This window comes from Mirounga leonina, unplaced genomic scaffold (genome assembly GCF_011800145.1).
Source record: "Mirounga leonina isolate KUSES-001 unplaced genomic scaffold, KU_Mleo_1.0 Mir_151, whole genome shotgun sequence".
In the NCBI taxonomy this organism is placed as follows: domain Eukaryota; kingdom Metazoa; phylum Chordata; class Mammalia; order Carnivora; family Phocidae; genus Mirounga; species Mirounga leonina.
In genome coordinates, this window is record NW_023270377.1 from 10,451,335 (window position 1) to 10,463,700 (window position 12,366).

Sequence of the window (12,366 nt, forward strand, 5' to 3'; positions counted from 1 at the left end):
CCCCCTTCATGCTTTCTCTCTCAAATAAATAAATAAAAATCTTTAAAGAAAAAAAAAAAAGAAAGAAAGGTGATCAGCACTCAGTTCCCCAGTGCTATCTTCTCCCACTCTAGTGCTGACATTAATATCCCACATTGAAAGCCATTTTGTTGAGTGGGGCTCCATAATGAAACTCAAAAACCTCTTCAGATTCACTTGTCTTGAAGGAACATTATAAATGCTGTTTTTTTGGGCGGGGGAGAACCCTGGTGCTATAAGGCCTTTTTTAAAAGTAATTGTTATTTTAGACTCATGAGATCCTGCTATCCAAAAAGTAATAGTGAGCCCTCATTTTGTCTTCACTAGGTGATGAAAATATAAATATCTCGGCTAATGTTTTGGAAAGTAAAAAACCAAAGGAAGCCACTCAGGAGGAATGGAATTGCAACAAGGAAAAGTTGCTTTATGCTTTGGAAGACAAACGTATTGGCAAATATCATCCGACGATGAAAGCAGAAGGATCTCTGGAAAAAGTAGCAGCAGACACCACTTTGCAGAGCCTCGGTGCATCGGCCGAGCCATCAGAATGGAAAGATGAAGCTGTGCAGAAGGAGAGGCCAACCACAAATTATTACTATTCAGGAAATGTTAAAGGTCACATGGAAAAATCCCAGGCACCGTATATTCCAGGGGACACTTACTTCTCCAGGATGGTTAAGAACGGTGGGCCTCCCGTCTATGGTGCCCTCGCTGAGCATGACAATAGCTTAGACCCAGGGGACCGTGAAGATGGTATAAACTCCCTTCCTCCCAAACAAGATGGAGAAGCCACAACTGGCGAGTATGCCACAAATTTAGCAGAATCCGTGCTGCAAGACGCATTTATTCGGTTGTCCCATTCTCAGCCTACACTGCCCCAGGAATCGGCAGTCAGTGTTTCTGTCGGAAATGCTCTGCTACCCAGTGGCTCTTCCACCAAAGGTATGGTGGGCCCTTGGTCATGGGATGAGCTCCCCAAAATCGTCATTGTTCAGAGTCCAGATAGCAGTGATGCCGCGCCTGAGGCGGGCATCGCCTCATGGTCTGAGGTGGAGGTCTCCGTTGAAACCTCAGGTGTCCTCTCTGGAGAGAAGTCCCGCAGACACCCTCAGAGTGCTCTAGAAGTCGCATTGGCTTGTGCGGCCACTGTGATTGGAACCATTTCCAGTCCTCAGGCCACAGAGAGCCTCAAAATGGAGCAAGAATCTTTGGTTTCACCGCATCCAGTGGGAGGCAGTGAACCGCTGCAGATTCAAATATCCCAAGTACTCAAGGAGCCATCCATCAGTGAATACTCCTTTCCATCCGCTCTTTGTGGCATGACTCAGGTGGCAAGTGCCATTGCTGTGTGTGGCCTGGGTGAAACAGGAGAAGTGAAGGCTCCCAGAGGCCTCTCGTGTGCAACTGAGGCCTGTGCAGCAGCCCCCTCACCTTGCAGACTGGCGACAGTGGGGAACATAGAGCTGGGAAATGAGGCCATTGCTTGGGCATTGCTCAAGGAAGCTGCTCTGGTTTTAACAAGGCCCAGTCCCTGCAGCAGCATTGGAGACCTCATGGAATCAATGAGCAAGAGAATCATAGAAACTGCTTCAAAGCCTCAGATCTTGTGCTCAGAAAATGTCCTCAGGAATGACCTGGCACAGACCCTGTCCAATGTTATCCTGAAGCAATGCATTGATGAAGCTCACCAGAAAAAAAAAATAATTGATCCCAACGATAGCAGGCATTCACCTGAAACTCTTGACACCTTGATGGAAAGTGCAAATCAACTGCTCTTCAGTGTGATATGCTTCACGTTCAAGAAGATGAGTCATTTGGTACAGGTTGGGGAAGGCCCCACCACCCTTGCTAATGAGACAATCAGCTGGACGGAAACGGAATTCAGCTGCCGGCCACCTGACCAGGCTTCTGGTCTAACATGGACCAAAGCCATTGAATATTCCAGCAGCTATCCACTTAGCAATCCGTGTAGCACTAGTCTTGCAGATGATGTTTATCTGAAGCAAGATAGCAAGGGCCCAGCGAAGTCAGGACTCTTCAAGAAGCCCATGCTGCAATCTGAATTGCCCTGTAGTCCCAGAGTGCCTGATTCTTCAACTCCTAAAACACCCCCCAGAGAAATATATCAAAAAGGAACTGCAGGAGAAGATCCAAACAACTCTCATCAGATGCTCAGGCACAATGAGGATGAGTACAGAGCCCCTTCAGAGGGAGAATGGGCACTGACAGTGGGCAAGGGCAGCAGAGGTTCCCAGGATGCAGAGGACGGCACCAGTGCAAACACCCAGGAGAAGTATAATCGTGCCTCCCCTCTAAACAACGAAGTTCAAGTGAACCTGTCTTTGTTAGGGAATGACTTGCTGCTTCCTGCTCAATCTGGGCTACAGGCAAAACATGCAGATATATACTGCATTACAGACTTTGCGGAAGAATTAGCAGAGATGATTGTCTCCATGGCAACTGAAATCGCAGCAATTTGCCTTGACAACTCAAATGGAAAACAACCCTGGTTTTGTGCATGGAAGAGAGGGAATGAGTTTCTGGTTACCCCGAACGTATCCTGCCGGTCCTTGAAGAGGAAGAAGGAAAACCAGACCAGTGGGGCCACAGTGAGGAAGCACAAGCCACCAAGGCTCAGTGAAATCAAGAGGAAAACAGATGAGCACCCAGAGCTTAAAGAGAAGCTGATGAACAGGGTTGTGGATGAGTCGATGAATCTTGAGGATGTCCCAGATTCTGTCAATATTTTTGCAAATGAAGTGGCAGCCAAGATCATGAACCTGACAGAGTTCTCAATGGTGGACGGCGTCTGGCAAGCCCAGAGCCATCCCCGAAACCGCTTACTCAGTGGAGACAGGTGGAACCGACTGAAGGCTTCCAGCTGTGAAAGCATCCCAGAAGAGGACTCTAATGCCCAGGCTCATGTTAATAGCCTAGGTTTAATGAGTACCTTAAGTCAGCCAGTTAGCAGGGAAAGCTCTGTCTCCAAGCAGTCCAGCTGTGAAAGCATCACTGAGGAGTTTTCCAGGTTCATGGTGAACCAGATGGAAAATGAAGGAAGAGGGTTTGAGTTACTGCTGGATTACTATGCGGGCAAGAATGCCTGCAGCATCCTGAACTCAGCCATGCAACAGGCATGCTGCAAAAATGACCACCTCATTGTGAGGTCAAGCTGTCCCTCTAAGCAGTCCAGCACCGAGAGCATAACCGAGGAGTTTTATAGGTACATGCTGAGGGACATTGAAAGAGAAAGCAGAGACAGCACCTCCTCCAGACGAAGCAGCCAGGATTGGACAGTTGGCTTACTGTCACCTTCTCTGCGATCCCCATTGTGTTACAGGCAGTCGTCCATGCCAGATAGCAGATCTCTGGGTGCCAGGCTGACGGTGAATGCACCCACTAAAGCCAACTCTTTAGATGGCTTTGCTCAAAACAGCCAGCAAGATTTCCTAAGTGTACATCCAGTCAGTAGCACTTCCTCCTCGGGTCTCTGCAAATCTGACTCTTGCTTGTATCGGAGAGGTGGAACGGACCAGATCACCAACATGTTAATTCATGAGACGTGGGCAAACTCAATCAAGGCCCTCATGCGGAAGAATAAAATTATAGTGGATGATGCCGAGGCAGCTGAGGCTGAGCCTGTTTCTGGTGGCTCTCCCATGCAAGTGGAGAAATGTGCAAACAGATCAGCTTCGAGCAGAGTGCAAAGTGGGCCAACTCTTCTTGTTCAGGAGTCCATTGGTAACCCAAGGAAAGACTCCATTACCGAAAGCAAACATCCCCTAGTGTTGTCTCAGAGCAAAGCTGCTCCTCTTACAAACCACAGCAGTTTAGATTCTTTTAAAAAGGAAACTTCTTCATGCCATGGGGCTGTGCCTGTCAACCACGCCAGGCGGTCACTTTGCTCAAGGGAAGTGCCTTTAATTCAGATCGAAACAGATCAGAGAGAAGAGTGTGTTGGAGAATCTGAACACTCCCCCTCCAAAAGCAGCCCCCTACAGGAAGCAGAGGAGCATTTGAAAGATGAAAATGTCCCAGATGTGTTGAGGGGTGGAGACACTGCCGTGAGTGCCTGCCAAAACCCTAGGTGAGTGAATGACCCCTTAGACTAGATAGGGTGCATAGTACTGGAGTTTGCATCTTAATTAGTATTTATTCTAAATCCTAGGGGCTTTATTGAGGTGAGAACTGAAATCCTGAGACAATAAATGACCTCCCTGGGTTAATATACACTTATAATAGAAAGTTGGGAGTAATTTTTTTAAATTTGTAAAACAAATGGAGTTCATCTATGTAATGGAGGAAATAGAGTTTCATTTTCCCCATGAAAATTAATATCCCATACTATGTTACCTCTTAAAATTCAGTCATCAAAATTTTCAAGCAAAAAGGAAAATTATGCCAACTTATTTGAAAAATAGTTAAGTTTAAATAAACTTTAATATTGGAATCTGACATTAAATATTTTGGTATCATTTCTCTATCATCTCTCCTTTCAAGTTTTTCTGTTTTGTTTTGTTCTAAAGATCTTTGCAAGGACACCTTGTCCCACAAATGCTGGACTTTTAGTTGCATGGTATAATCATGGCAGTGTTACAAAGTAAAATTAGAATTTTGCTATTTCAATAGTTCCTTTCCAGAAAATTGTAGTGTAAGTGACAATGCATTTTGAATTTGAGATAAAGGAATTATTTCTTTCCAGGTTCTTAAGGAAGAATCAGTCCTTTTACATCTCCTCTTTTCCATAGAAAATTCATAATATTTTTGAAAATGAGACCATTGTGTCAAAATTTATTATTAAAGTTAATTGACATACTATATTAGTTTCAAGTGCACAGCACAGTGATTCAATAGTTCTACTATACATTACTCAGTGCTCACAAATGTAGTCACCATCTGTCACCATATATTATTATAGTATTTTGGTATTATTGACTATAATCCCTATGCTGTACTTTTCATCTTCATGACTTATTGTCTCTAGCTAAGTAAGACAGAAAAGAAAAAAAAAAACAAAACAGATATTAAGCTACTAGCCTTGGAAAACATAAGTTGGAGAAATAGCCTATGTAGTTTTTTCAGGGACATATTTCTATTGTACAAAGAGCCTGTTATTTAGGTGCAGTAGGCAAGTTGTTCACAGTCTTCATCAAATTTCAGCTGCTCTAGAAAATCCCTAATACTTCCCCACCCCTACGAGGGAAGCAGAAAGGTGCTCCCTATCACTATAGGGCATCATTACAAGGTGTGGGTGGTGGTGGTCCAGGTGCACCTGAGTATTTCCTTCTTAGCCACTTAGTGCTGAGAACTTTCCAATTGAATTAAATCTTGGAAGAATTCAAGGGCGGGGGGGGGCGGGAAACATGAAAACTTACTAGCAAAAGAACATAAAATTAAACAAAATGGAATACAGGCCAAGCTGACCAAAACAAATTCATACATATCATAATTCTCCAGCTCTAGACAATATTTATCAATGTCTTATAGGAATACCAATACCTCACTTTAGTGTTCACCACCTCCAGGAAGTATGGAGAAACAAGTTTTTAAAAGTGATCAAAGAGTTGAAGAAACAAAATACCAAAGTGATATTCTTTAGAATTACCTTAACATGAGATATATGAAAATGGAAATGTCTTATTTTAGATTCCAGGTGTCTGACTTAGAATCTTCTTCAACATCTTCATAAACCAGCCGAGAATTTTAGCCCAAGAAAGTTACCTAGTTAGGGAGCATTTATGAAGATAAGATTCATGGCTGCAGGCTCAAATCAAATACTGATTGCCACTGAAATAAAATAATATCCATTATAAAATTTTGAGTGCAATGTCACTAATACTATGCTTAAAATAGATACAACCTGGACACTTCCAAATTATTGGGGAAATATGCATGAATAAAGCTTCCCACTAATTTAGATTTATATTCTATATAAGGACCCAAGCACACATTCTCTCAACTCATGATATGGACTTCTGATTTGGTTTTCCAACAACCAAAGAAAAAAGAATATAGAATCATCAGTCTTAGAAATTCAAGAGCTGAATCTGGTTCCAAAACATAAAGACATTGAATATATTTTTCTTTGTGGAGCAATATAAAGGATTGTTACAGAACTCCACTAACTAACCTTGAGCAAGTTCCCTAATCTCTCTATGTCAGTTTACTCACCTATAGGGATAAAGCTCTTCTTAACTCAGTGCCTAGCCCATTAGAAGTACTCAATAAATGTTTACTTTATCGTTGTTTTTGTTGTTTGGGGTTAGGGTATATGATTGCCTTTATTTCAAGAGATGTTTTTTTCCCAAGAGAAACCTGTTATGAACAGTGTGAAAATTTTGTTAAAACAGATTTACAAGGGGGAAATTAGTTATATTTAGATCACATTTTCTAAGCTCAGTGTTGTAATTAGGGGATTTGATATGTCAAAATACAGAACTCAGTTCTCTGTGAAATAGTTCCTGCCTACTTACACACAGAGGGAAGGAGGTGACACAGACACTCTTGATTCTGTTTGGCCATAGGGAGGTGTCATGTCCTGAAGATATTTTTAGGCTATTCTTTGAAGGACATTTTCATAATTCTGCTAAAAACTTCATAAAAGCCCAACATACTGAAATAAAAATCACTTTCTTATTTTTTTATTTGAAAAAGAGTAACAATTTCAGAATTCATTATGGAAGCCATGCCCAAATGGAAATAAGAAGCTGCCACATTTGTCCAGATACCTGAATAATCCCTCAATTATAAAGAAGGTAAATGATTTAGGATAGCCCAATTCTTGATTTCTGGGAAAATCGTACCCTATTGGTGGGCAGTAATGTGTTCTTAACTCAGCTGCCCTCTCTGAGATTATTGAAGAGCAATTATATAACTTTTTGATAATTTGAGATCACAGGTATAAACACCAAGCTGAGAATTCTGAGCATTCACATGTCACCCTTGTTGGCATAATCTGGTTTTTTAGAAGTATATTTTGTGGGGTTTTTTTATTTCTATTTGCTACAAGAAAACAATCATTCATCCAACGAATATTTGCATGTCCATTCTGTGATACACACTATCCTTGGGGCTAAACACACAATAGAAAATAGAGATTTAGTACCTGCTGCCATAGCTCCTACACACCCAGTGGGAGAGAAGACAATATGCATGGAAAGACCCTTTGGGAAAAGATAATTACAGTGTGTTAGGAGAGGGAAATAAAAAGAATAATGTGATGGAGAACAACTGGTTGGGGACTGTGTTTACTTAAGATAGAATGTGGGCATCTGGATGAGACCTAGGGGATGAAAGGGTGCCAATCATGTAAAGAATTGAAGTGGAAGATGTACATTTGTGTTTCAAGCAGTACTGGTGTTCTAGCTAACCTAAAAAAAATCTTCCCACCACAGACCACGTAGAAATCCCACATTAAATATCATAAATACCCTTTTGAATACAGGGCTGACCTTAACAGTATTAATAAACAATGATGATGAAAATCTCGGAGGCAGAAAATGAAAGGATATAGAAACAAAAGTAGTAATTCTGTGCTTGCTCTTGAGGCCTTGCCAGTCTCCCTAACCTACAAGTTCATTTTCTAAAAGAAATAAGACTGTGGGTCCATGAATGGTGAAGACTTAGAAATGACACCAACTTCCATATCCTGAAGTGTTATGTCGTCAGAAAAAGTACAAACTTGGTAAAAAAGGTTAACTCACCAGAAAAGGAGTTGATAAGAAGATGTATCTTTTGGGGTTAGGGCTCTAGGTAGAAGTGAGAAAATCCTCTAAGAATTTATAACCACAGCTTCCCTAATGCATATGTGAGGTTCTAATTTACACAATCTGTGTGGTCCAGAAAACCCCAAGTTGGTAAATTAACTTAAAGCAATTTCAGGTTAACAGCACTGTGAGACCTTCGAAGAGACAACAATAAATCCCTGGGTATTTAAGCCCAAGTCTCAAAGGATTTCAATGGGTAAAGCCCCATCAAATAAGGATTCAGAACCTCAAATTGCAAGATAAATTCTTGTGATTTTAAAAATGTAAAAATGTAAAAAAAATGCAAGTAAATGTAAAATTTTTAAAATGTAAAAAAATGTGAGTAAAAAAAATAACAACGAAGCCAAAAAATGTCACCCATAACCAATAGGATAATCAATCAATATAAATATATTCAGGAAGTAGAGAGATGATGAAATTAGCAGACAAGGACTTTAAATAGCTATTACAAACATGCTCCAATATTTGAAGGTACACATGAATATATAATTTGGTGAAAATGATAAACTCACAAATCAAGAAGTACAATGAATCCTAAGCAAGATAAACAAAAAGACAACCACATCAAGGCACATCATAATCAAGTTATTATAAGCCAAAGACAAAGAAATAGTCCTAAAAGCAGCTCAGAGGAAAAAACAACTTACATACTGAAGAACACAAATAAAAACTTCAGGTTTCTCATCAGAAAAAAATGAAAGCTAAAAGATGAAGAATGACATCTTTCCTGTGCAGAAGGAAAAAACTGCCAGCTTTGTATTCTTCACTTAGCAAAAAATAAAGGCTATCCATGGATAAGAAGACTCAATATTGTCAAGATGTCAGTTCTTCCTAACTTGATTTATAAATTCAGTGCAAGCATATTCAAAACCCCAGCCTGTTATTTTGTGGATATGAATGAAATGATTCCAAAGTTTATGCAGACAAAATACCCAGAATAGCCAAGACAATATTAAAGGAGAAGAACAAAGTTAAGCTGCCACTACCTGGCTTTAAGACTTACTATAAAGCTACAGTAATCAAAACAGTGTGGCATTGGCAAAAGAATGAACAAATGGATCAATGAAACAGAATAGAAATCCCAGAAATAGATCCACACAAATATAGTCAATTGATTTTTGGCAAAGAATCAAAGACCATACCATGGAAAAACGATAGTCTTTTCAAGAAATACTGGTGGAACAACTCAATATGCACATGCCAAAAAATGAGTCTAGAAACAAAACTTACACTCTTCACAAAAATTAACTCAAAATGGATTCTATATCTAAATATAAAATGTAATAAAACTGTGAAACCCTAGGAGATGCCATACGAGAACATTCAGGTGGCCTTGGGTTTGGTAATGACTTTTTAGATAGAATATCAAAGACATGATTCATGAGAAAAATAATTGATAAACTGGACTTCATTAAAATTAAAAACTGTTGCTCTCTGAAAGACACATAGCAAGAGGACCAGAAGATAAGCTGAAGACTGGGATAAAATATTCCCAAAGACATATCTGATAAAGGACTGTTACCCAAAATATATAAAGAACTCTTAAAAACTCAATAATAAGAAAACAAACAACCTGACTTTTAAAGTGGGCAAAAGGCTTCAACAGACACCTCATCAAAGAAGATATACAGAAGGCAAATAAGCATATGAAAAGATGCTCAATAATCATATGTTATTAGGCAATTTCAAATTGAAACAACCAAGAGATGACACTACAAACCTATTAGAATGGCCAAAAAAAAAAAAAACAGGCAACACAAAATGCTGAGAAAGATGTGAAACAACAAGAATTCATATTTTCATATTTATTGCTGGTAAGAATGCAAAGATGGCACAACCACTCTGAAAGACAGTTTGGCAGCTTCTTACAAAAATAAGCATACACTTACCATATGATCCAAAAGTCATGCCCCTTGGTATTTATCAAAATGAGAGGAAAATTTATGTCTACACAAAACACCTGCTCACAGAATTTTATAGCAGCTTTACTCATAACTGACAAAAGTTGGAAACAACCAAGATTTCCTCTAGTAGGTTAATGGATAAATAAACTCTTGTACATCCAGGCAATGGAATATTATTTAACACTAAAAATAAATGAGCTATTAAGCCATGAAAAAAGCATGGAGGAAACTTAAATGCATATTATTAAGTGAAAGAAGCCTATCCAAAAGTTTTCATAATATATGATTCCAACTGTAGGACATTCTGAGAAAAGGCAGCAAAAAGATCAGTGGTTGACAGAGGTTAGGAGGGAAGGAAGGATGACAAGGTGGAACCCAGAAGGTTTTTAGAACAATAAAACCATCCTGTGTGATACTATAATGGTGGATACATGTCATTACACATTTGTCCAAATCCATAAAATGCACAGCACCAAAGTGAACCCTAATGTAAGCCAAGATTTGGGGTGATAATGATGTGTCAACATAGGATCATTGATTGTAACAAATATACCACTCTGGTGCAAGATGTTGATAGTGGAGGCATGCATGTGTGGACCAAGGGCACATGGGAACTCTGTTCTCTCTACTCAGTTTTAGAACCTGAAGACACTCTAAAAAAAAAAAAAAGCTTATTGAAAAAATTTTAAATAAGGACCAAATAGTAACTTTGTATACAAACAAAATCTTAAAGAACATGCCACTAGGAGATCTGCACAAGAGGAAGTGCTAATGGAAGTCATTAAGCTGAAGGAAAACAATACTGATGGAAACTTGAACTACACAAGGGAACCAAGAATTCCACAAATACTAAGTATGTGGGTAAATACACAACACTTTCTCTACTTTTAAAATTTCTTTAAAAGATAATTATTTAAAACAAAATGTTCTATGACATATGTAGAACTAAAATATATGTTGGTTATGATACAAATGATGGGAGGGAGAAAAAAATATATACTGTTGTAAAAATCTTCCATTCTATGTGACTTTGTATAATGTAATCTGAAGGTAGACTGTGATAATTGGATTCATACTGTAAACCCTGGAATAACTACTAAAAATATAAGACAAAGAGCTATGCTAATAAATTAATAGTGGAGATAAAGTGAAATGCTAAAAATATTTCAGTTAATCTGGAGAAAAGAGAACAGAAACAAAGGACAGTTGAGATTAATAGTAAATAATTATCAAGGTGATATATTTAAACACAATCATATTGATAATTGCACTAATTCTTAATGGCCTAAACACTTCAGTTAAAATACAGAGATTGTCAGACTGAATATAAAAGCAAACCCCTACTGTAACACTCTATAAGAAATGTGCTTCAAATATAAAGACATAGATAGATAAAAAGTAAAAGAATAGAAAAAGAAATATCAAATATGAAATAAGATATGATAGAAAGATGGAGTAGCTATATTAATATCAGACTGAGTAGACTTCAGGACATGGAGTTTTATCAGGGATAAAGAGGGATATTTTATAATGATAGAGGGCCTGATTCATTAAGAAAACAGTAATTGTAAATATGTAGTCACCTAAATAACAAAAATTCAAACTACATGAAACAAAATCTGATTGAGCTGGAGCTGGAAGGCTGGAAGGCAAAATAGACAAATCCATAATCAGAGTTGGAAATTTTGCACCCTTCTATCAGTAACTGGTAGAATAATAGACAGAAAGTGGATAAGGATATTTAAGACTTGAACAACGTTTTCAATCAAATTGACCTAACTAGCATTTATTAAACATTCCACCAACAGTAGCAGTATATACATTTTTTTTCAAGTATACTTGAAACATTAACCAGGGTAGGCCATGAGGCCATAAAATAAGTCTTAATAAATTGAAAAGACAAGCTAGAATATTATAGAGCATGTTCTCTGACCACAGTGAAATTAAACAAAATCAAAACATCTAGGAAACTCCCCAAATATTTGGAAATTAGCAACATACTTCTCAAGTATCCATTAGTCAAAGAACAAATCACAAGGGGAGTTAGAATAAACTTTAAAGTGAATGAAAATGGGGAACGCCTGGATGGCTCAGTCAGTTAAGTGTCTGCCTTCAGCTCAGATCATGATCCCAGTATCCTGGGATGGAACCCCACATCCAGCTTCTGCTCTCCTCCTTGTTCATGCTCTCTCTCTGTCTTACTCTTTGTCTCAAATAAATAAATAAAATCTTAAAAAAAAAATAAAGTGAATGAAAATGAAAACACAATATATCAAAATTTGCAGGGGTTGCTTTTTTTAAAGGAAGAATTGCCTAACATCAACAATCTGAAATTCCACCTTAAGAAACTAAGAAAAGATGGTCAAATTAAATCTAAGGTAATATAAGGAAGGAAATCATAAAAATAAGAGCAAAGAAACAGAATTAACAGAAATAGACAAGAATGGAGAAAAATCAATGAAACTAAAATTTTTTTTTAGTTCAAAGGTTGGTGAATAAAGACATGTTTATACATTTAAAGTTAAAATAAAATATTTAAAATGTGTATGTTTAACAAAAAAAAAATTCAAAGTGGATGAAAGACCTAAATGTGAGACAGAAGGCACCAAAATCCTAGAGAACACAAGCAGAAACCTCTTTGACCTCGGCAGTAGCAAATTCCTACTAGACCTATCTCC

The 12,366-nt window shown here is 38.3% G+C and overlaps 1 protein-coding gene across 1 annotated transcript in view; it reads left to right on the plus strand.

Moving 5' to 3' along the window:
• Positions 1-12,366, plus strand: part of SPHKAP (SPHK1 interactor, AKAP domain containing) — a 118,854-nt gene that overhangs the window by 82,401 nt on the left and 24,087 nt on the right. The window contains exon 6 of the mRNA XM_035008330.1: positions 346-4,105. Coding sequence (XP_034864221.1) covers positions 346-4,105 — 3,760 coding nt within the window. The remainder of the gene's footprint in view (positions 1-345; positions 4,106-12,366) is intronic.